Source organism: Ipomoea triloba, chromosome 11 (assembly GCF_003576645.1).
Source record: "Ipomoea triloba cultivar NCNSP0323 chromosome 11, ASM357664v1".
Classification (NCBI taxonomy): Eukaryota; Viridiplantae; Streptophyta; class Magnoliopsida; order Solanales; family Convolvulaceae; genus Ipomoea; species Ipomoea triloba.
In genome coordinates, this window is record NC_044926.1 from 4,880,422 (window position 1) to 4,905,817 (window position 25,396).

Consider the following 25,396-nt stretch of genomic DNA (forward strand, 5'->3'; position numbering starts at 1 on the left):
ATATATATATATATATATATATATATATATATATATATATATATATATATATATATATATATATATATATATATATATTGCTACTTAATATTGATAGATATATTAAGTAGATTAGTCGTAGGTAATGATGGTGGTGGATAATTGTAGTAATATAATGATTGTAGTAATAAAGGGAGATGGGTGTTTAGTCATTGTCGGGTCACATTTATTAGGTGTTTTCGCATGAGATTGGGGATACATTTAATCAAGACTTTTATAAATTTTAAAATAATAAATTTTAAATAATTTCTATGGGATCTTCTTTAGAATTATGTAGATTTTGCAAGAGTATAAAAGTTTTATATCATAAATATTTATAAATATTTAATTATTTTTATTAAAAAAGTTTTAAAACTCTAAAATGAATACGGAGTTACAAATTTTTATTGATTTTTATTAATATTTGTTATTTATATTTTACTTTTATTTCAAAAACTTTTATGATATATCATATATTTTTATAGACCTTAACAGCACGTTTGGTTCACGGAATGAATTTGGAAGAAATAGGAATGCTATTCCTCAGGGAATGGAATAGGTAAGAAATAGAATATGAATTATATAATATTGTTTGGTTCGTTGAAGGAATAGACTTTAAGAATTGTATTCTGTTTGGTTGGTTAAAGGAATGGAAATGGAATAGGTTTTAAAGACATAAATACCCTTATAAAATAATAATAATAATAATAATAATAATAATTATTATTATTATTATTATTATTATTATTACTATTATTATTTTTTGTGTGTTTATATATATATATATATTGATAGGTAAAAATTATAATTAATTAAATATATACATTTATATAATACATTATATTTATTAAATATAAATATTAAATAATGTACAAAGGGTATTTTTGCTATTTATCATGTAAAAGCTATTCCCAAGAGCATGGGAATAGCTAATACCAAAGCCTCCCAAGGAATGGCTATTCCCTTTGCAAAGGTAATAGCTCATTCCTTGGAATGTCATTCTCATGATAAAATGAACAATACAAATAATGAAATAGGTCATTCCAAAGAATGTTATTCCATTCCTAACCAATTCCATGAACCAAACATGCCATAAATGAATTTATGTATTGCAATAGAAAAATCAAATTTAGTTGCCACAAAAATAATTTATTACCAATTTAAATAGAATATTAAATTTTAATGATAAATAATATAATGTTAAAGAAAAAGTTTATTATACAATATTTTTCAAAACTAGAATACTCAAATGTGTAGCTAGCTTGAAGGAAATGGCTTTCCTCATTTGTGTCTGCTGGGAAGTCTAGGAGAACTCTATAGAGTTTTGACTCCAAAAAATGTGTAGAGTTTAGGTGTGAATGGAAAATGGTTTGAAGTGTAAAAGTAGGTAAAAAAAAAAAAAAAGATCAGTAGAGTTTAGGCCTTGGAACAAGTTTAGAGCAAATTATATCGTGAACCACTCATAAATGTTTATTTTTAGCATATTGAATTGAATGTTCATTTATAAGTATTATACTTAAAATTAAATGAACATTTACGGGGGTGTTAAGGAATTGCAATTCCATGGGAAAAGAATAATGTGTGAATAAAGTGGTAATTTAAATTCCAGTGTTTGGTTTGTAGGAATAAAATTACTGAGAATTTCAATTCTAATATTTGGTATACATAGGAATTAAAATGGAATAAGTAGTATAAAGTCCATAATGCTCATACTTATTATTATTATTATTATTATTATTTAAAACGCTGTATAAATGAACTCTATAATTGCATAATGAAAATAATAAAATATATAAGGGAGTTTCGAGAAAACATATTTGGTTGAGGTTGACCTACTAATTGACATTCTATGTTAAGAGTAGAAGAAGAAGACACACTATAATCAAAAGGGAGAAGTCAAACATCAAATTTAGGTTAAAAGTAGAGGGATAATTTTAATTTCCGTGGAATTGCAATTTCTTCCAACCAAATGAAACAATTTGCTGGCCTTCATAATTATGAGAGAATTAGGTGGGAATGAAGTTGTAATTCCCTCCGCTCCAACCAAACCCCCTGTTAATATACAAAAAATGAAACTTCAATATACTAAATTAAACATGTATATAAGTGGTTGACTTTACAATATGGACCATAGCCTACGGTATAATGACTAGAATTTGTAGAGTTGGCCAGGGGAAAAGTTTAGATGTATTTAGAAGATGATTTATTTAACTATTTAGATAAGAAAGGAAAAGTTTACAAAAGTCATAATATCAAAGAGCATATAAAATGTTCTATGATTTACTGAATACCAATAGACTTTTAAAGATTTTAAATCGAATACAACTTGACTTTTAAAATTCTTAATCAAACACAAATTAAATGTTTTCAAAAAAAAAAACACAAATTAAATATGTCATAAAAATCTTGGTCGAATACACTTTATGGACTGGCTGCCCTACTTGAGTTGAACCAAACCAATGGAAGGAAAGTGTACACAACAAAAATTGAGGTAGAATGTTGACACACAAACATCATATATATTAGTGTTAGGCAATAATAAATCAACATGGTTGGCGTGTTGATTCTACACCTCGTTCCTTAAGTATGAGGTTGGGAGTTCAGCACCGTTGGGACGGAGGATACCTTTGAAAAAAAAGAAAAGGTGTTAGGCAATAACTCAATACTATTTATTCCATATGAGCATGTAACATGTTTTGGTGCTTTTTACTTTTTTGCTAAGTGCCCATTTTCTACTTTCTATATATAGTCTATACCTGTTATGATTAGTTTACTAAGTGGCCATATTTTAGTGATGGATAATGACATTTGCATTAAAATTTGTTCATCCAAATTGATCAAGTTAGTCCCTGAATTAATTAAATGAGGATAATGTTATATGGACCAGAACTTTTCAGCATTTATATACACACACACCATGATTGGAGCCTTGGAGGCAATATTTTTTCTTGTTTTGGTAGTCCGTTGTTATGATCCACACATTTTATTGTAGCAAATTATTCTGTGGATCCGGTTTACTTTGCAAAGTGAATCCAGGGTACAGTTCAAAAATACACAATTTACCTATTAAATGTTTACAATTTACTTTTTAAAAATTCACAATTTCTGATAACCCTGTATTGTATTCACAAATTCCAAAACTTAAAAACACAATTTATATTATAGAAGTTTACAATTTCAATACAAAAAACACACCATTTAGGGTCCATGGAATAACTAATTGATTTATTGTTGGGTTATATTCGGTATATTGTTGTGGTGCTTTTCACTTTTTACTGAGTGGTTGGTAGCTAGTAGTGCCGTTTATGATGACGGGGACATAATGTAATACACTTGACGTCATAAGTGTTCCTATCATGGCTAGGAACCTAAAAGCTAAAGTGGCAAAGAATCTATGCTATGGTCCAAGGATGAAGTATACCCTAATCCATTGCACCTTACTTCAATTTTGGGTTTGAGTTTGTATTCATTTGGTAAAAGATGCAAATGTTTACTTGTAATAATATTCCACTATTTTTGTATATTACGCTAGTATGCGATAGGGATATAAAATGCAAAATTTAAATATATTGAAAAGGAATGGGTATAAGTTAATTTATACTTTAAACTTTTTTACCAACTAGTTTATAATTATGAAATTAATCTAACTAGCTTATAGACCTGTATTATATTATATATATTAGTTACTCGATCTTTATAAAACGATGATATTTAAATCTAATTTTTTTCATCGTATTTTTGTTTTTTGTTTTCATTGTTTTTTTTTTGTTTTTTTTTAATTGACATGCAAAAATCTCACATTTTACATAAATTCATCATTTATTATTAAATGAACGAGTTTTAGGCACACATAATCTTGATATCTTTGGTCCATAAACCCACCAATTATACTTGAAACTAATTATTATTTGTCATATAATTTCTTCCACATCCACTAAACATTTATTCCAACCGCCCACTTACATAAGAAATGCACAACAAAATCGGAGAAGAAGAAATGCACAACAAAGTGACTTTTGCTACTTGCAATGAGTGGAACCAAATTAAATGTGACCTTCTGCATGGAATAAATGAATATTGCATTTATATTATTATAATTAATTAGGTTACATATATGATAGTCATTTTCCAAGTGTGACGAGCTGATCTTGTAATATAAAACATTTTTAAAAAAAATTACCTTAACGAAAAAAGGTGTAGAAAATAAGAACGAACCCGTAACCTTCATGTAAGATGATCAAGCTCTACCTACTTAATAACCTCTTCCAAGACACAAAATGCTATATTTGATAATACCCGTCAAATTTATGAATTAAATATGATGAAATTATTTATTAGGATCAGTACAAGTCATAAAATCGTTAACCAATTCCCCTTGTCTTCCAATGAAGAAAAAAAAAAACCTTAAAATAAAGAAAGAAGTGTTAATGTACAATACTACAATGCACGTATGAATCGGATCCGGTATCCGGCCGACAATAAGTATCAGATTTGTAAGCGTGAACAAACATCATTGAAGATCGATGTATATATTATTCTTGGAGAAGCATTTCTATATACGTGCTTGAAAATGATGTTTTTTTTTTTTGGAATTAATACTTTTCTTGGATTCATTTAATCATAATTAGAATAATGTTTGAATGATACAACGCCATCAATAGATGGGTATTGACTGAAAAAGAGTAATGCTTTTTTAGCTAACTTAGCTTCTTCCATATTTCTTCCCACTACAATTATGCCCAAAGAAATTCTTTCCATGGCTACAATGTGTTTTAAGTTTCTTCACTGTAGAATTTTCAAATTCCTATTTGGATAAGATGGAGTTGAGGTCTTAAGTTGGCATTTCCACGCTAGATTGTAGGGACTTTAGAGCATCCTTATCAATGGATCAAACAAGGATAATGTCAGTGTTTTTGCCACCTTGGCAGGAGAGAAGGGAAGAAAGAGAGAGTAAAAGACTCTTCTGCAAATAAGGGGAGCATAGTACATTGCTTGTCTGATCAGATTCCATCAAAGGCCATCTTCTGTGCGCGTCTCGCGCACAGAAGCGCCCATGCGGGCGCGTCAGGAGCTCCTGACATGTGACCTTATATATATATATATATATATATATATATATATATATATATATATATATATATATATATATATATATATTATAATTATATTTGTTTTATTTTTTTCCTTCTCCTCTCATTTTCTCTTTCCTACTCATACTTACAAAAACTCCTCAATAACCGTGAAAAAAACCCATTGATATAGATGCTCTTATGACTATATTTTTTTCTTGTTCAATTTGTTATATTCCTCGTTTATCTAATAGTTTAGCTCATTTTTTAGCTTCAACTATCTACTCTCGGGCTAGCTCTCCTGTATTGGAATTCCAATCTCCCTAAGACTTTGTCTTTGTTTTTCTTAAGTAATCTAGTCTATGATTTTTTCCTTCAAAAAAATAATGTTATTTCCTCTCTTGATTTTATCTCATATATAATATTTAATTACCTCATGGCCTCAATTAAAAAAAATCACTTATTAATCTATATCTATACTAATATATATAAAAACAATTTCCTCCTCCCAAATTTTCCCCCCAAAACTTAGAGGTATTTTGGTAAAATCATTTATTTTATTTATTTATTATTTTATTATTTTATTAATTATCCATCCTATAATATTATTATGGTAATATGATAATGATAATATGATAATATGGTAATATTGTTAATATTAATGGGTGATGGGTGATTGGTGATATATAATTGATAATTGATAATATGGTATATGGTATTATTCTTAATATTAATATATTAATATATAATATATTAATATATATACTAATATTAATTAATTAATTGGTGATTATTTTAAAAAAGAATAATTAATTGGTGATTGGTGATTAGTGATATGGTAATATTGTTATATATTAATATTAATTAATATATATATATATATATATATATATATATATATTAATTAATTAATTAATTAATTAATTGGTGATTGGTGATTAGTGATATGATAATCTATATCTATATCTATATATCTATATATATTTATATAATTGACATGTAATTAACTATATTAGAATGAAAAAATTATATAATATTGTAGTAAAATTTTTACATGTCAATCATCTATATTTACATAAAATTAAAATTAATTATACTTTCCTTTTGAAAAATCTTCCATATTATGTTTATCCTCTACTATATAATGATGAGAAAAGACTCTTCTCTCACAACGTACCAATATTTGTGCTCTCACTATTAGTTAGAGATCTATAATCTGTAATTCTACGAAGCCGAAGATCGAACTTTAACACGCATAGAATTGTTATGGTATGCGGTATGATTTAATTTTTAGTTGATTCATTCTGCATGTTGGAGATCCTTATGGTGTAGTCTGCATTCCATAGAGTATTTTGTAGTACTGTGATTTAGTTTGATTTTAACAGCTCAATATGCTTTAATTTTTGCTAATAAGGTTTCAAGTAGCTAGGCCAATTTTGCCATGGGCGTATCACGTATGTAAAATTACAATTTTCAGAGTGATTGTAGTGAACAATCAAATGTTTTCTATAATTATATATTTTAATCACATTACTTTGATTGGTAATTTCTAGGACTTGGGTAAGTGTTTTTCTTTAGGAATATGTATACTCACGTATCAACACTATTAATAAAAGTAAAATCATTTATCGGGAAAAGAAAAGGATATTACTAATTGACTGGAAATTATTTAAAAACTTTAATAGTTAATTATACTTACCTTTTGAAAACTCTAAGTTATTTAAACTTTAAAAAAATTAATTGAACATGGGTTGTCAGATTTTTATAATAATCAAAATTAATTCATTCAAATATGGAGGAGGAAGATAAAACTAAATGCAATATGGGGAAAATGGATATACTTAAAGTATAAAAGTATAATTACACATATATTAGTGTAATTGACTAATAATAATTGCCTAATAATTATTATGATAATTAAGTTAAGCATTGGTCGTTGAATTTATTTTTATAATAATTACAATTAATTTATTTCTCATTTTCTCATATTTATTTTAGTAATAATATAATTATATAAGTCATATTACTTATAGATCTTTTTAAGATAATTTTAGACAAACAAGTCATATATTATTCAATTAATTGAGTAATATTTTTGTACTAATCTTATAATCAAATAAATGTACACGTTCAATATTAGAATTTTTTATAATTTCATCTTTATTTTTATTATCTCGATATATAATAAAAAAAAATTTATCCACGCTCGGGTAATTGGACAATTATTTGTTCTAATTCAAAGGAAAACATCATAAAACATAATCGATCCAATCAATTTCATCAATTGCGCTATATAATATTCGATATTATAATATATATAATTGTATATTGATCCAAATATTCTTTAAATATTATAACAAATCCATTCCGTGCAATGCACTGGTGAAAATACTAGTTAAATATAAAAGGAACTTATCAAATATTGTCATGTAAGGAGATAAATTAGGGAAGTGTAGCATTACTCATCTAGAATAATATAATGGAGCAAATGCCAGTTTTGGTCCCATGAGTATTAGCAAAATAACAATTTTGGTCCACGTGTTTAATTTCTATCAATTTTCATTGACGATTATTGTTTTAGTGCCAAAATTCATTACGACGATCATCCATCCATTTAGGACATGTCACAATATGAAATTATAAGGGTATTTTCCTCATTTCGTAATTAAGATACCAATTCGAACATGAATAAACGGATTTAAGCCTTAAGTTCCCAATTCGTCGTTCTCCTCCTCTTCCTTCTTTAATGAATAAGAAGGAGAAGAACCCTTGAGTAGAACTCTTTAAAACCCCTTTTTACCCACAACTCCACAAGGTGTCGATGAGATTATGTAGGGCTCTTCTAGTTGTCCTGGGGTTCGAACTTTGAGAGTGCAACTACTTTAAAACCTATTAAGGATTGGTTTGCCCACCTTTGAGGTCTTGTTGTGTGGGGTCTTAGTGTATCATGACTGAGGAAACTTGCGACCTCATCTAAAAAAAAAAAAAAAAAGAGTACTTATGATGGGATCCACTTAAACCAATTGAGAACAACCTTAATCATAAAAATGTAACACCAGAAACACAAATAAAACTCAATTAACATATAAGGGCATCACATGATACACGCACAAAAGGTCTGGCTCCCATAAGAACCATGCCCGAAATGAGAACTCTGGTATGATATGGGTCATTGAAATTAGAGAATTCACAATTATGATTAAATCATCCTAATATACTAATTAGCGCTAATTAAGGCACCGGGTAATAAGGAAAATTACTCCAATGGGCAATTTAGTCACCAAGATAGCATAAATTCACGACAAAATAGCATAAATATCTCCCACTTTCCTTTTCAAATATAAATAGTATCTCTAAGCTTCCTAGCTAGTGTTCTACGTTACCAATTCTGGACTCCTCCAACTGCTCTAGCCACCATATCGACATCCTCACGGTCAGCGAATAAATAACTTATGCAATCATTGTATTACAAGTACAAACCATGGCGCATTCATACAATATCCGGCGTGCATTCATATTGCTTTAATCATGCATTTCTATAAAAAAAAAAAAATGTAGTGCATCGATAACTCTCTAGTTGTACATCTATTTTGCGAAACTTTTACAAACACAACCTAAATACATAGCTCACCTAAGACTAACAAATCATGTACAAAACTACCCTACAAGTGCACACCTTTACTCCTACCATGCACAAATGTACATATGGGAGTGTACGCAGGTGTACAACATTTTGTAAGAGCAGACATTAATCCTCTAAACCCTAAATCCCTAATGCCCAAACCCTAAACCCTAAACCAAAAAAAAAAAAAAAAAAAAAAAAAAAAACTGACCATGCGGTCTACAGTCGAGCCCCTCAAACCAATGCACAGTCCAATGTCTTACGATGCACCCCACTAAGCACTTTAATGCACATCCTCACAAGTTACGATGCACCATCCCTGACAAATATCTCCTAGCGACAAAATAATAATAATAATAATAATAATAAATTAATAATAATTAAATAAACATTAAGTCTTAACCATCCTATCTGGCCCAATAAATAATCTAAATTAGATCAAAATTCTCATATAAATCAGATTTTATATATATTAGAGTCTCGTCCACTAATTAAAAGTTAAAACTCCTTTAATATGGAATTGGGCATAATATAAACTTGTATGTATAGTTGTATACTATCATCTTTGTAAAATTTTAACCCAATGGGGTAGCTCAAGTGACAAGTGAGTTCTCTTTGTGGGGAAGAATTTTGAGAGAATCCGGGTTCAATTCCCACAAGCGACGAATCAGCTCCTGGGGCGTCCACTTCCCTTTCTTCAAGGAACAACTTGCAAATTAAAATTGATTCCTCTCTCTCCCACACACACTATATGTTTACAAATAATTTTGTTTCGTTCAAGTTACTATAGCATATGCCTTTTGGCAAAAACTTGTGTGAGACCGTCTTACCGTGAGACGTGTCGGGTCGGGTCAAGATGCAAATATAACACTTATATGCACAAATATCATACTTATATGCTCAAATGTAATACTAATCATGAATAAAATTTTTGTTACTTATTAGAGTAAATGTAATACTTTTAAGGGAAAATACAATACTTTTACATTTCGATTTAAAAGTATTACATTTTCCTCAAAAGTATTATATTTGCCCTTATAAGTGAGAGGCACTTGTCAACATTACTTATTATGAAAAATGTATTACTTTTTCTCTTATAATTAACAAAAATTGTATTTTTGATTAGTGTTATATTTGAGCATATAAGTGTGAGATTTGCACATATAAGTATGACATTTGCATGGTGCTTTGACCCGACCCGACCCGTCTCACGAATAAGGATCCGTGAGACGGTCTCACACAAGTGTGACCCATGCCTTTTTATTATTCTTATTTTATTTTTTGGTGTGCCTTATTGGCTTATTCATTTCCATCAAAATTATAATATAAAGATGAAGGGCACATGCACTTACATGCGTTGGTTCCATTGAGTTATTATTATTCAAATCTGTCATATTATCTGCCATATTTATTATCCATTGGTCAAATCATCTATTTCTTCCTTGTTTATTTTTTTAGTAATTTACTAATTTTTAATTATTTTTAAATTTGATTTTATGTGTTTAATAGTATTTTAATGTAATTTTTAAATATATAAATTTTATATATTAATATTAAATTAGATATTCTATATTATGAAAAATTAAATTAAAATATCAAAATTCATTAATTATAAATATGATTAAGATAAAGATAAACAAAATGGTAGGGAGGGAGTATAATTTTAAAATATGGCAGCTGTGTAGGGTGTAGACTGACAACGTTGACCAATTGCACTAAATTGATGACTGATGAGAAAATATTGGGTGCTCAGACTGCTTTCTTCCCAATTTGTAGGTAATTATTATTATTATTATTATTTTATTATTATTATTATTATTATTATTATTTATTGGTCAATTATGAAAGGTCATTATAATTATAAAGAATCATTTTGTGTCTCCATCTAAGTTCCGTAGTCCACATCTTATTGGATATGATAAGTGAGGTGATCATTTAGGAACTAAACTTCTCAAGTGTGAACGAGAATATTCTATAATATATAGTTGTATTTAATTTTTATAAGTAACTTTTGTTCTCCATGCAATTAACATATTTACAATTATATCAATAAAAAACGTACATATATATATGACCCGTTGTCACTCTTATCCTCATCAGAGGTATCTATGTATGAACTTTCTTTTATGTAGTAGACCAGAAAAGAGAAAGACAAATTAAAAAGTAATTACATGACTCTTAGTTATGTGACTCTAGTGTCGTATTATTGTATCGAGTGATTTACCCTTAATTGGTTTAGTCAGACGAACACAATTGACTGTAAATTACATGCTAATCAAAATGTAATATTGAATAGTCAACTATATTTGGTAGTGAGCTACATAAATTTGAGTATTTAACTATGGGGTGATGATGTATTGTTTATAGACATTCTTGGAGTAGTTTAAAGTCAAATAGTGATGATAGTTTATTGACTTGGTTCGTGACCTTTCATTGGTAGTTGGTGCTTAAAATGGCAACATCATCAACCAATTTGATGACTAAAATTATAAGACTTTTTTATTGCCTCAAATTGTATTTGGTAAAATTATATAACTATTTTTTTGTGAGAAGTAAAATTATATAACTATATATGATTGTATTATGTGCTTTTAGCACTAGTTTAGATAGATATTTTTCTTACTTGAAATCTTAGTTCATTCTTATTCCTGTAAATATCTCATTTTCTAAAATTAGTCTTACTTCATTTGTAAATTCTCTACTATTTATTAGAGTATCCTCAATAGTGAGTTTTTTAGATCGATTTTTTATGTGCCAACTAGGAGAGAGTAAAGGGAAAGAGAAGAAAAAAAATAAAAAAAAATATATAAAAAGGATGTCTGTCAAACAAAAAAAAAAAAGAAGCTACTGTAACGTGTCCGGCTATTTGCATCCCACGCGACCTCTTCCTGTTGCTCTTTATTTTGGTGGGGCACATGATTAGAGATTAATTAATTAATTAATTAATTAATTAATAATAATAATAATAATAATAATAATAAACCCTCCATATAGGAGGCCCTCACTTGTTCTTTCTCTTCACACTCCCTCTTCCACATCACTCACATTTCCTCAAAAATTGCACTAAAATTCACTAATGCGGATGACCTTAACCATTACCAATAGTACTTGGTACATTGTACTCTGTATTAGATATGATTGGCACCATAAAATTTCAGATCATATTTATTACTCCATAATAATGTTTCTAATACCATAATAATGTTTCTAATAAGCCCCACAAAAGGGTAGTCGTATGAATGAAGCATTTTTCTTGTATCAATTCACTTTGTCAAGCCCATCGCATAGGATTTTCAGTGTAATTTGCCTATCTAACGTGATTTACTTAATGTATACTCTTAAATCGTAGTTGTGAGTTCAACGCTACTTTACCTAATAATAATGTAAAAGAAGCATCTTAAAGCATGCATATATAAGTCAAAATAAAGGCTATTTTGTTTTGTAATTCAAAAGTTGAGTTCAAATTTGCAAGTAGTTAGTTTCACGTGTGTATAGAAGTAGTAGATGGTCCATATTTTGAGTAACAATTTGTCAATATTATACTATGGGGATATAATATTATCCCCTTTGACATAATTAACCACTTCTGTTCATATTTCTCGGGGACTGCGGCATTATTAAAATGCCTACATACATATATAAATTGATCTGATTAAATAAATATTTTTTTGTATAAAAAAGTAAAAATTATTGGATGTTAATCCTTTATTAGTAGACATTAATTTTTGTTTTGACCGTATCAGAGATGGATTTTTCCGTTCACTTTCCGTCCACATTCTCAGATTCAAAAAAGGTTGAAATTTTTTGTCCAATGAAATTGTCTAGCTATTGTTTATTGTTTTCTTTTTTAGTTAATTTTATTTTTGATCTTAAATTTATTGTCTAGTATTTATACTTTTTGTAAATTCACATCTCTTTTCATTGTGAGACAAATTGTTACTTAAAAGTCTTTCCAAACACTATTTTTTTCAACTCAAGTGGTACATTTTTTCAAAATCAATTTATCATTTACCTATTATCTACTTTGAGCATATAATATATGGAGTATACAACTAAAAATCTCACTTGAAGAATTTAAATCCATTATGAATGACCAAAATTGAAAATAGACACCCCTTAAAATTATTCATTAAAATGGTCACTTTAAATACTATTTTTAGATTTTTTTTAAAAAAAATATTTTTTAAACTCAGTGTTGTAAATATTAGAAGGTAACATCAAGAGGGGGAAAATATTAGTAATCACTACAAATTATCAAATTTTTTTCTTTATTTTATGCAATCAATGATTATTACTTTTTAGTAGTTTTAGTGACGTAACTAGGAAAACCATTTTCTCCTTGTGGGGCTCCTTGAATTGAAATGTTCCTACGTTCACACCATTTTTTTAATTCATTTTTATTTTACCAAGTCTAATATCCACGTATGCATCCAACTCAGTTACACGTAATCAGATAAACTCCTACATTCTTATTTTATTTTTATTTTTGAGGAGTGAATTTGAATTGTTAAATTTTATTTTGAATCATTAAGTTTATGTTGATCAATTATAAAATTTTTGACAGTTAAATTATTCATTCCAAGTCTATGTCTATCTAAGCCTCTAAGGTGCTAATCAGCCCCTTTCACGAATATTGTGTGGTGTGTCTAAGTGTAAAGTGTTTAGTTTTATATTTTTACCGAATATCGGATAAGTTTCAAATCAAACTTTAATAGATGTGGATAAAGTCAAACCCTCACATTAAATGTAACAAAAATTCAAGTCTAAATTAATTACAATCAATTGGGATTACTAAGTATTATTCCCTTTTGTGAGCATAAATATAATATGTGCAGTCCAACTATCAGCTTAGGCTTTTAGTTGAGATGGAGCACATGCTTTAATTTGGTATCAGAGCCATGCAAAAGATCATGGGTTCGAACCTCTGCGTTACCCACAAAAAGAGACTTCCACGTGTTGCGCTCGGAAACGCGTTACCCACAAAAAGAGACTTCCACGTGTTGCGCTCGGAAATCCACCGCACACGTTGAGGGGAGGGGTCATGGGTTCGAACCTCTGCTTCACCCACAAAAAGTGGGTTCGAACCTCTGCGTCACCCACAAAAAGAGAGACTTCTACGTGTTGCGCTCGGAAATCTACCGCACACGTTGAGGGGGTATAAGCTTAGGCTTTTAGTTGAGATGGAGTACATGCTTTAATTCCTTTCTCTTTTTATTTTGAGAAAATAGTTAAATAAGTTCCTAAATTTTACCTTAGGTTCTTAAACTTTTAAAATGTGTAATTACACACTTTAACATGTTAAATTGTGTCAATGAATCCAAAAACTGGTAAATGACCTGTTATTACAGATCATTTTTCAGTTCAGGCAATATATCCTGTGAAAATTCGACGATCGACGACGATTTGACCAATAATATTATTTGAAACCATTTCAGTTTGTATTAGATACTTCTATGATTGTATATAGTGTTATTGAAAAGTGTTTCGAATTGTACTATGCACAATTTGATATTATTGGACCAATTGATATGCCATTGCATTTTAACTTGCAATGTTAAAAACATAAATATTTTTATAAATTAGATATTACAAATTAAATTGTAAATAAATTGTTTAAAGTCTCATTAATCGGGTAATGAGTCAAATGATAGTGGAGAGTAGTATTTTTCTTATGAGATTGATTACTAAGAAAAGGTTAAGCCATGTGTCAATATGTTATGGTTTCACTTTTTAACATTAAGCTCCTAATTAATAGCAATAAATCAATAAAATGACAGATTAGGCAAGCAATTATATTGTTTTTTTTTTTTTCAATTGTATTGTTTTATTAATTGATTATATTAATAGTTCGATTAGTATTGTATAAGGTCGGCGTGATATTTTCATAGGTTGGCCCTCTTATTGCCTAATAAAAAATAAGTTGATGTGATGTTTAAATTATGAGGGGTTTTTTTTTTTTCAATAAGACAATAACTTATATGTGATTGTCTTATAAATTGTAAAACGAATCTCAAAACATGTATGAATTAAATGAGTTTTGGTTAAATAAGACCAAATTAGGACAATTATTGTGTGGATCATAGTCCATATAGCTGCGTGGATCATGGATATAAAATACATTTTTAATATACTAAAGGTATATTATTTGTGTACTGAATGTACGTTATTTGATAATATATAGAATAATTTATTTTCAGTATTCAAATAATGTACTTTACATACACAAATAATGCACTTTTAATATATTTAAAATGTATTCTTTATTTATGGTATGGTCTACGCAGTTGTGTTGACCATGGTCAACGTAATAATGATTACCAAATTAGTATTACGGCATAGTGCCAATTCTTCAAACAAGCTAAATGCTATCATTTTCTCATTTTGTGGGCAAAATTAGACAGTGTATCGTAGTGTGGATCACTGAATCGTGAAAATGTTCATTTTTAATATATTAACGATATATTATTTGTATATTGAAAATTTATTATTTAGTACTATACCAAATCGTGCGCATTTAATACTCAAAATGTACCTTCAAAAAATGAATTTTTAGTATATTAAAACTGTACTTTTTTTGTTCAATTGTGTGACCGCCCATTTGAAATTGTAATATACGTGACATCATACTATATAGTAGTTGTCAAAAATATATCTTTAATACATTAAACTGGATTGCATTTTGTGTCTGTTTGTGTTATGTACTTCACGTCTATTCGGTTTTCATTTTGATTGTGTGGTCAACATGTTTTTGCATCATAAGAACAACAACAATAAGTATTACTTTAAAAGTGATAGTTTCTGATATAAAAGTGAAAGGTATTACTTTAAAAATATTAATTTTATTTTGTATAAAAGTATTACTTGTTGTTATAAAATTATTATGAAAACAAATGTCAAAGAATCCCCTTAAATAGAATGAATAGAACAATTGAGTTTCTTAACTAAAAAAAAAAAAAAATTCATCAAAACGTCTTAAATGGACAAAAGTATGCAATTAGATTCCAATTTTATTTTTTTTGAGCTTCGTAGCTACTTTCCCAACCTACTAAACACAAAGAGTCAATAATTGACTGTACTGAGACTCAAACCCACTCCCATCATCAATGGGAGAGTGTTAATCAGGACACCAGGTGCCACTTAACCACAAGATCTTTGGCATACCTAATATATTTAGTTGTACTTTATTCCAAAAGGCTATTTTAAGTTAATTAAATAATGACTTAACAATGTGGCCCCAATAGATTCTTAACAGAACTACAGAAGGACCACATAATAATAGTTTAAGCCAAATGGCGCTCTGGTATAGGCATTGACTTGTGATTAAGTTCTGAATTGTTTCTTAAATATGATTACTGCTACAAATTAAATCTCATCCTTCTATTCATGTGGTCCTTCTTCCTGAGAAGTTGAATTCCCAACTCCAAGGGCCCCCATGTCCTGGTCCGAAACATCTAGGAGGATGTAAATCAACCCCTATAGTGTTGCTTGTGGGACTCGATTCTTGGTCTTTGAGCATGATCGGGGTGATTGTGTAGAAAGGGCACACTACATGATTGATTGCATTGACAAGAGAGTGTGTGAGAGAGAGAACATCAACAAAAACCACTAAAAGCATGGACTGCAAAGGAAGTGTAAGATCAGAACTTGTTCAAATTAGAGGTGACGTGGTGAACAACATGGAAGTAGTGGTTACAACGTGACATGAATTTTATGCAAGTTAAACAAACTGGTCGACCTGAAAGAAAGCGTTGTGGGAAAGGTGGATGGCTTCATTGGAGGGGCTAGGGGATAGCATTTTTCCAAGATCATAGGAGTATTTAAATTTTAAATTATGCTGTGTGTACCGTACAAATATATATTTACCATGTATCATTCAAATTTGTAACTTTCAAGTACTAGAATAATGTTTCACTTACTTGATTGTCATTTTAAATACATTTTAATGTATTACTTTTCCATGTAATTTCTACTATTTTTATCATTTCACCAGCTTGTATTGCACCTAATTACCTGAAAATTCATTAATATCATCACACTAATAATTATTAATTAATAAATTACTTCTCTTGAATTCTTGCTCCAGCGATAGGGTGGAGGTTCAACTCCCACGGAAGACATGGGGTCATTGTGAGATCCAAAGTCGTCAAAAAAATAATTAGATGTGATTAAGACTCCTTGTGCACAGAGGTTACAGACCAAAGTAGAAACTGATGACTAATTGGATGACTCGCAATTTACATCCTCTAGCGCTCTATGAACAGGGATTCTGGAGACTAAGGATATTTAGTCTTTTTAATCATCATATTCCAAGGCTGAGTCAAGGTTCATTTGTAGATTGGGTTGAGGAAATCCTTAGAGACTTGAATAGCAATATGGCAGCTATGTTTGTGATGTTTTGTTGGAGCTAGAGCTGTCAAAATGAGCCGGCAGGATAGAGCCGCCCCGCCCCTCCCTCCCATTGGCTCACAGGCTAGGTGGGCCCCCGCCACCCAACCTTTTTTTTTATCTTGTTTTAAAGTTGTTAGTTTGTTACTCTGTTAAGTACAATTTTACCATTTGTATACTATAAAAATAATTAAAATAACTTGTTACATAACATAAGTACTAATTTTAAAACATTAAACAATAATTATAAGCTAAGATCTTGAGGTTTAGTGGCACCTGATGAGGTGGATTCGAACCTTGATGGAGTGGCAGTAGCTTGGGGTGCAACCGGATGCAACTAAACTATACTGTCTTTGGCAGGGAAGTTGAAGTAATAGTAATGAAAGGATGTTCTTGTTTTACGCCTATATATATGAGTATGTTTGTAACATTGCGTTTAATCGTTACCCACGAAAAGGTCGTGAGATTGGTACAATTCTCCAATCCAACAAGTATTGCACATACCCAACCCCCCCCCCCCCCCCAAAAATGGTGGTGTTCGCCGGAGGAGGTAGCCGTGCAAGCATGGGCAGCCTAGCCACCCACGTCATCAAGGGGCGGTGGTTCATGGTGTTCGCCACCACTCTCATCATGGCGGCGGCGGGCGCGACCTACATGTTCGGGCTCTACTCCGGCGACATAAAAGGCGCGTTGGGCTACGACCAAACCACCCTCAACCTCCTCAGCTTCTTCAAGGACTTAGGCTCCAACGTGGGCGTCCTCTCCGGCCTAATCAACGAGGTCACGCCCCCCTGGGTCGTCCTCTTCATCGGCGCCGCCCTCAACTTCTTCGGCTACTTCATGATGTGGCTCGCCGTCACCAAAAAAATCTCGACCCCGAAAGTCTGGCAAATGTGCCTCTACATCTGCGTGGCCGGGAACTCGCAGTCCTTCGCCAACACCGGCGCGTTGGTCACGTGCGTCAAGAACTTCCCCGAGAGCCGCGGCGTCGTCCTCGGACTCCTCAAAGGCTTCGTCGGCCTCAGCGGCGCAATATTGACGCAGCTCTTCCACGCCGTTTACGGTAACGATTCTAAATCGCTCATTCTCTTGATCGGGTGGTTGCCGGCCGTTATCTCCCTCGTTTTTCTCCGGACGGTGCGGATTATTAAGGCCGTGCGGGTCGCCCGGGAGCTCAAAGTGTTCTATAGATTTCTCTACGTCTCGCTCGGCCTCGCCGGGTTTCTCATGGTCGTTATCATCCTTCAAAAGAAATTCGATTTCTCCCGAGTTGAATACAGTTTCAGCGCCGTCACTGTTGTTTTCTTGCTCTTTTTGCCGCTCGCCATTGTGTTCAAAGAAGAGATCGGTGTTTGGAAGAACAAGAATCTGGCGGTGGAGGATAAAGTGTTGGACGACTTGAAGGTCGTAGTCACCAAGGTTAGTATTATTGTTATTATTATTAGGAAAACATGTTATGTAGGCCCTCAAATTTTAGTTGGTCGCCTTCTCAGAAGACAATTGTCTGTTACAGGTCACTTTTTGTCTGAAATTTGGCCTGAATCCCCTAGGCGGATTATCGAAATCCTAATTACATGTAATAAAAGTTCATTAACATGACTCTCTCGCATAAGAGGTCATGAAATCGAGTCTCAGTGAATACGATATTGACTCTTTGTACTTCAAGAAAGTATAGATGAACTGTAAAAAAAAAAAAAAAAAAAACTTGTTCTTGGGCTTCATGGGTATAATTGCACTTTTTTAAAGAGGCTAATTGAGTTTTCAACTAAAGTTAAATGACTTATTTGATCATTTTTTCTTTATTATTATTATTATGTAGAAAGTTATCCTTTTAGCATGTATTTATATGTTTAAGTGGATTATGTGCTTATATATAGGAGAAGGAGAAGCAGCTGCCGGAGACCGAAGAAACGTCGGTTTCTTGCTGGAAAACGGCGTTTCAGCCGCCGGAAAGAGGAGAAGACTACACGATACTCCAAGCACTTTTCAGCGTCGACATGTTAATTCTCTTTCTGGCCACTATATGCGGCGTGGGGGGGACGTTAACCGCAATCGACAACCTAGGACAGATCGGGACATCCCTGGGATACCCGAAAAAGAGCATAAGCACATTCGTGTCTCTCGTCAGCATATGGAACTACCTCGGCCGAGTAGCCGCCGGTTTCCTGTCGGAGCATTTCTTAACCAAGTACAAATTCCCCCGCCCTCTAATGCTCACCATAATCCTCTCGATCTCCTGCGTGGGCCACCTCCTAATCGCCTTCAACGTCCGCGGCGGCCTCTACGCCGCGTCGGTGATCATCGGGTTCTGCTTCGGCGCCCAGTGGCCGCTGCTCTTCGCCGTGATCTCCGAGCTGTTCGGGCTGAAATACTACTCCACGCTGTACAATTTCGGGTCCACGGCGAGCCCGATCGGGTCGTATATTCTGAACGTGAGAGTGGCGGGGCGCTTGTATGATAGAGAGGCGGAGAGGCAAATGAAGGCGCTGGGGAAGATCAGAAGGGACGGTGAGGATTTGAATTGCGTTGGGGTTAAGTGTTTTCAGTTGGCTTTTTTTATTATCACTGGCGTTACGGTTTTTGGAGTTCTTGTTTCTGCGGTTTTGGCGGTTAGGACTAGGAGGTTTTATAAGGGAGATATTTATAGGAAGTTCCGGGAGCAGGCCGCGGCGGCGGAGACGGAAATGGCCGCCGCCGGTGCCGGAAATGGGGCTGTAATTCCTACCACGAAGGTGTAGACTGTAGAGTGGGATTTAGCACATATACGTAATGGGAAGTACCCAAAAACAACAAAGGAAAGAAAGATATATTTAATAGGAATTTAGACAGCAATTAGACATCAATTATGGGAGGCAAATATGTGTTGATTGATCCATAGTGAACTTTTAAATTCTGGAATAATTGATTCTCCATGTATAATTTATAAATGAAAAATACTTGATGTACCGCAAATCTCTCCCAATTTTTATTTTCACTTATGTTCAAATTTGATTGGAGAAAAAAAAAGTAAATGGATAAACATCATGGTCCCCTATTATATTGAGCAATTAAAGCATGTCAAATTATGAGTATAAAACGGGAGTAGATGTAGAATTACTCTTTATAAGTATATGCGAGGATGAGCTTTTGACTGACTTATTGAAGCATAATAATATTGTTGGGCCATGACCAATCAAGTCTAGCACCCAACTTATTATCTCGAACAATTTGATGACGGTCTAAGTATAAGAAAATAAGTCGACACCTCTGTGACTCTCTTCCAAATAAAATTGATTATTTTTTAAAGAAAAATGTAATATTTTTTTATCAAAAGGAAATTCATTTCGGTGAATATATTATGGTCTATTACTATATGTCAACATGTCGTACTTGACTTATTTGCTGTCATATAGTAATCCACGTCCGCTGATCTATGCTCCTCGGAACACTAGAACCAGCAAGTTGCGAGAAGTAACAGGTTGTTTCTTGATTGGTGGGATGAAAATGAGATTGACCTAGGTAGTAGTAAAATATGTAATAAAATCAGTTTGGTATCACAACTTTGAATATTTGGATCATGTTCCATATTTTCCTGCGCCATGGCACTGCTGGATAGTTACATCCTCTTATTATATTGCTAGTTGTATGTTGACCATGTTCACATGGTACAGAAGTAATAAAAAGTAAACAAAACTCAGCAAATCATTCCAATGCTTTTTTTATACTACTGAACTCAGCTTGTTGTTACAATGTAGTATCTGTTCATAGCTACTTTCTCAAGTTACGCATAAAACACAAATAGTCAACAGTTGTCTTCACTGAGGCTCGAATCAACTTCCATCATCCATATGGAAGTATTAATTGGGACACCGGATACCACTAGACTACAAGGTTTTGGCAAATCATTCCAATGCTAATTGTTTGGGAAGAAAATTCACGACTCTTAAATCAATTTTACTGACTTCTTTTTAGTATACCCAAAGTTTTTACCATCCAACTTGACTAACTAATATTTATGTGTAGTGATATATATGAAAATTAAATGTGGATCTTTTTTGTTTCCTTATTTAATAATTTATTAACCCCAACTAAAGAGCCGCTCTCAAGTTCAATGCAGAAAAATATATTGTAGACCACATTTTCAAAACAATAATAATAATAATTGTAGACCACGAATAATTGTAATAAATACTCATTTTTAAGTATATCAAATGCTCATTTTTAATGTAATGAATTTTTTTTAAATAAGAGTAGTATACTTAAAAATAAATTTTTAGTACAAAAAAATACTTCCAATAATGATTATTCAATGTATTAAAAAAATCATTCGATATACTAAAAATGAATCTTATATTATTGGTCTCATCTTCCATGGTATAATAATTTAAGAATCCTAGATGGGATAGTGCACGTAATTACGAAGGTATGTTGATTCTTATATTTCAACTAGTTTTTTTCTACGCGTTTTGCGCAAACACTTGTGCCCAATATTTAAACCCAATTAGTAAATCATTTTGAAATAAATATAATGCGTTTTTTTTAGTTATCGAAGTTTCATAGATATTCGAGTAAAATTTTTGTTGTGTATGTATTTGAAATTAACACAAGAAATTCAAATTCATTAAAATTTTTGTTCTGTATGTATTACAACTTTTTTGTCTTTGAAAATGAATAAAATTTGTTTAAATGTAGTCTTATTCTAATTAGAGATATATCCCTTATAAATTCATATTCATATATGGATATACATAATATTTGATTTCAAATATCTCAATTCAACAACTTACAACTTTCACAGATTGATATCTAAAAATCCTATCTCAATTCAACTTCAAATACATTATGTTGTTGCTCATTTATAATATTAATATTTTTTTTAAATAATAGTGTGTACCTCTATATATATATATATATATATATATATATATATATGTATGTATATATGTATAATATTTATTTATAATTGTAGAATTCATATTAATATTATTGAAGTAAGAATTATAGAAATGATAAATTACTAAATATAACTATGTAATATTTAATTAAAATCTAAATGAATTCAAACTTACCATTGAAGAATGTAAGAAAAAATATTGTGTGTGCATGTGCATGGTAATTATAATGTGAAAAGATACCAACAGTTATAATGGTAGGGACATTTTTGTCCAAAAAATTATGAAGTACAACTTTTATAGCATAAGGTACAACAAAAATTAACGAAAAAAACGGACATAAACCAGGGGTATAACCTGGATTGAAGCTTATTATGTTTTTAGATTTAGATTATCTACGGTACGGTAAATCTTTGTAATACTTATCACAAATTCGTGATAAATGACTCAAAGATTCACTGTCAAACATGTAAATAATTAAAATTTAAGAATCAACCCACCTATGACTTATTAACCCGGTTGTCCTTGGCATTTTTGTCCGCATTCACCTTAATGGAAGGAAAACTCGATTTAACCCATTAAGACTATATAAATATTGGCATTGTTTGATAATGGACTATCTAGCGGTCAACAAGCTTTACGACTTTTAAGTCTTGACTCTTGATAATGGAGTATGGTTAATCTTACTCTGCAAATTGGCCTATTTGAGTCAAGGCTCTGGGCCATGTGCATGTTAGGGCCTAGGTCATCTAGATTGGGCTAAGCATTGGTCTGATTACACAAAATCCCCCCTAGGGGACATTTTTTCTTTCTTTTTTTTTTTTTGAATAATATTGACGTTGTTACAATGTAATATCTGTTTATAGCTACTTTTTCAACTAAATGAAACACAAAGAGTCAATATCGCCTCCACTAAATATTAAATTAACGAAATATTAAGTTATCTAAGGTAATGTTAGATTGCTGGGATGTTAGATGAGTAAACATGTTAGATTTATGTGTTTAATTAAAATTGAGGTATGTAATACAAGCATGTTTGGTTAGGGATTATTTTTTATGTTATAATTATTTTAAAATCCTTAATATATTCTCATTTAATTTATGTCAATACATTTTATAATTAAAATAAATGAATAAGACAATAATGAACTAAGAGCTTAAACTTGAGAAACAAAATTACTTTATAAGCTAACATGACGTAATAAAAAATAAAATATATATTTACGAAAACATTTAAATATGATACATATAATAAGCTAACATAAAAATATATATTTTTATAATAATTAGGATTACAATGGCAAATTTTGTAAATATGCATGGTAACTTAAGGATTGTGAAGGAATCACATTCCCTTCAAAATCCAATGTGGATGGTATGTTGCATTCATTGCAAAATGTTATATTCATTTTGAAAAAATAGATAACTTGAACCAAGCATGAGAATGTAAACTTTATAATGTCATATTCCTTTGGTTATGTTGTATAACTTGAAACAAACACCACATTAGAGTCAACTGATCATTGAATTTTGACTCACTGCATATGTATATATTTACCCATAACCTAATGTGGTTGGAAACTTATTATTGTGGTTATAGTTAATGATCTAGAGGCCCCTACCATAATGTGGTTGGTTGTTAATTTTGAATCTCAAACTTAAGACCATTACCGTCTCTTCCCTAGAGACCGGTGGAGGAAATAAATTGCAATATGTGATTCATGACTAATGTGGTATAGTGAAGCAAAGCTAGCTTATGAACCATCCACCATGTGATTTATAGTCTAGTAAAATAAAGCTTATAAACTTAATTTAGGTTTATTACCGTGATTAATTGAGTTGTGTCCCTAGATTAATGTGGTATGATGTTTATCTTATAGATTGTTCTTCTTCTTTTTTTTTTTAAATTATTAGACAACTGTTACTACACACCGATACTTATAGTTAAGTTAAAAAAAGAAAGTTAATACACATACAATTTAATCATTGACTATAGTGATTTTTATCGAGGTAGTCCTAAACGATTTTTTATGTTCAATTAGGTATTCGACTTTGATGATTTTACTCAATTGAGTCGTTTGTTAAGATAACTTGGTAATTTCACCTCTATTATTACGCAATTTAGTCTTCGACTATATTAGTTTTGCCTAAGTTAGTATTCGACTATAGTAGTTGTATCTAATTTAGTCATCGACTACATTAGTTTTTCTCAATTTAGTCATTGATTCTAACCGTTGAGGACTCAATTGAATACAACTATCAAAGTTGATGGCTTAATTAAGCACAAAAAGTCATTTAATATTAAATTAATAATAACCACTATAATTGTTGACTAAATAGGTATTAACTCAAAAAAGATGCGCAACATTTCATGACTTTCATCCACATCACATGGGATTACATAAATCTACATATTCGACCAAAATGGTTCTTACTAGTAGTTGAGGTTAGACCATAAGTGTATATAAATTTATATACTCTGAGTGGTTGGCCTAATTATATATCTACAATTTACAAATAATAATCGGGAAAAAAATCTGAAAAATGAATTTATTAAATATTTTGTAACATTCTTATAATATAATATTATATTATATGTAACGGTGATATAAATTTAACAAGATTTATGCCTTTTTCAATAACATAAATGAAATAAAATAAAATTTCATTAAATGCTTTTATTTACAATATCATAAAAGTGTTTTTTTTCTTCATTTTGTTTTCATTTTTAAGAAGTGGAAAAAAATTGAAAACAAAACAAAACATGTGTTTACTTGTATATCTTTTCAAATTAAAAATAGTGAATGACCCCTTTACTCTATTTATCCATTTGTTAAAATGTTTTTTTAAGCATGCTATTTTTATTATATAAAATGAAAAACAATACATTATATGATTTAAATTTATGTGTTTTACATTATATGATTTATCTATTCATGAGCCTATAAATATGATTCATGATATAGTATGACAAAGTTGATAATTTATGGTATAAAAAAATTAATTGTCCATTAGGATTCCATGTAGTGGTTCGTTACTTGACCTGATATTGCGACTTGGACGGTTAACGAATCGGACTTAAAAGAACGGATGTTGTTCATGTTCGTTTGTTAAGAATTTTGGAGTGTTCATGTTCGTGTTCGTTTGTTAAGGTTTTGAAAATCATGTTTGTGTTTGTTTCTTAAGCGTTCATGAGTAGTTGTTAACGATCGCGAACGTGTTCGTTAACGTTAACGAACACGATGTTCGTTTACGTTCATGAATACTCAATAACCAAACACTTGTATACATATTATTATATTAATGATCACAATTCGTTCGTGAAAAAAGAAATAATAATGTACGTTCGTGAATAATAACCAAATAAACAATACAACTACAAAACTAACGAACATTAAACGAGCTTATTCATGAACATTAATAAACGAACA

General features: G+C 30.8%; 1 protein-coding gene across 1 annotated transcript; it reads left to right on the plus strand.

Moving 5' to 3' along the window:
- Positions 1-17,609: 17,609 nt before the first annotated feature.
- LOC115995718 (protein NUCLEAR FUSION DEFECTIVE 4-like) lies at positions 17,610-20,046 on the plus strand. Its single transcript, XM_031234824.1, has 2 exons — positions 17,610-18,513; positions 18,972-20,046. Exons 1-2 carry the CDS (start codon positions 17,623-17,625, stop codon positions 19,830-19,832), a joined length of 1,752 nt encoding a protein of 583 aa, XP_031090684.1. The 5' UTR covers positions 17,610-17,622; the 3' UTR covers positions 19,833-20,046.
- The last annotated feature ends 5,350 nt before the right edge of the window (positions 20,047-25,396 follow it).

Bases quoted from the DNA above. Each gene is read 5' to 3' on its own strand.
- LOC115995718 (XM_031234824.1), top strand. From the start codon at position 17,623: ATGGTGGTGTTCGCCGGAGGAGGTAGCCGTGCAAGCATGGGCAGCCTA. The intron at 18,514-18,971 runs GTTAGTATTATT...GCTTATATATAG, and splicing joins TGAAGGTCGTAGTCACCAAG to GAGAAGGAGAAGCAGCTGCC.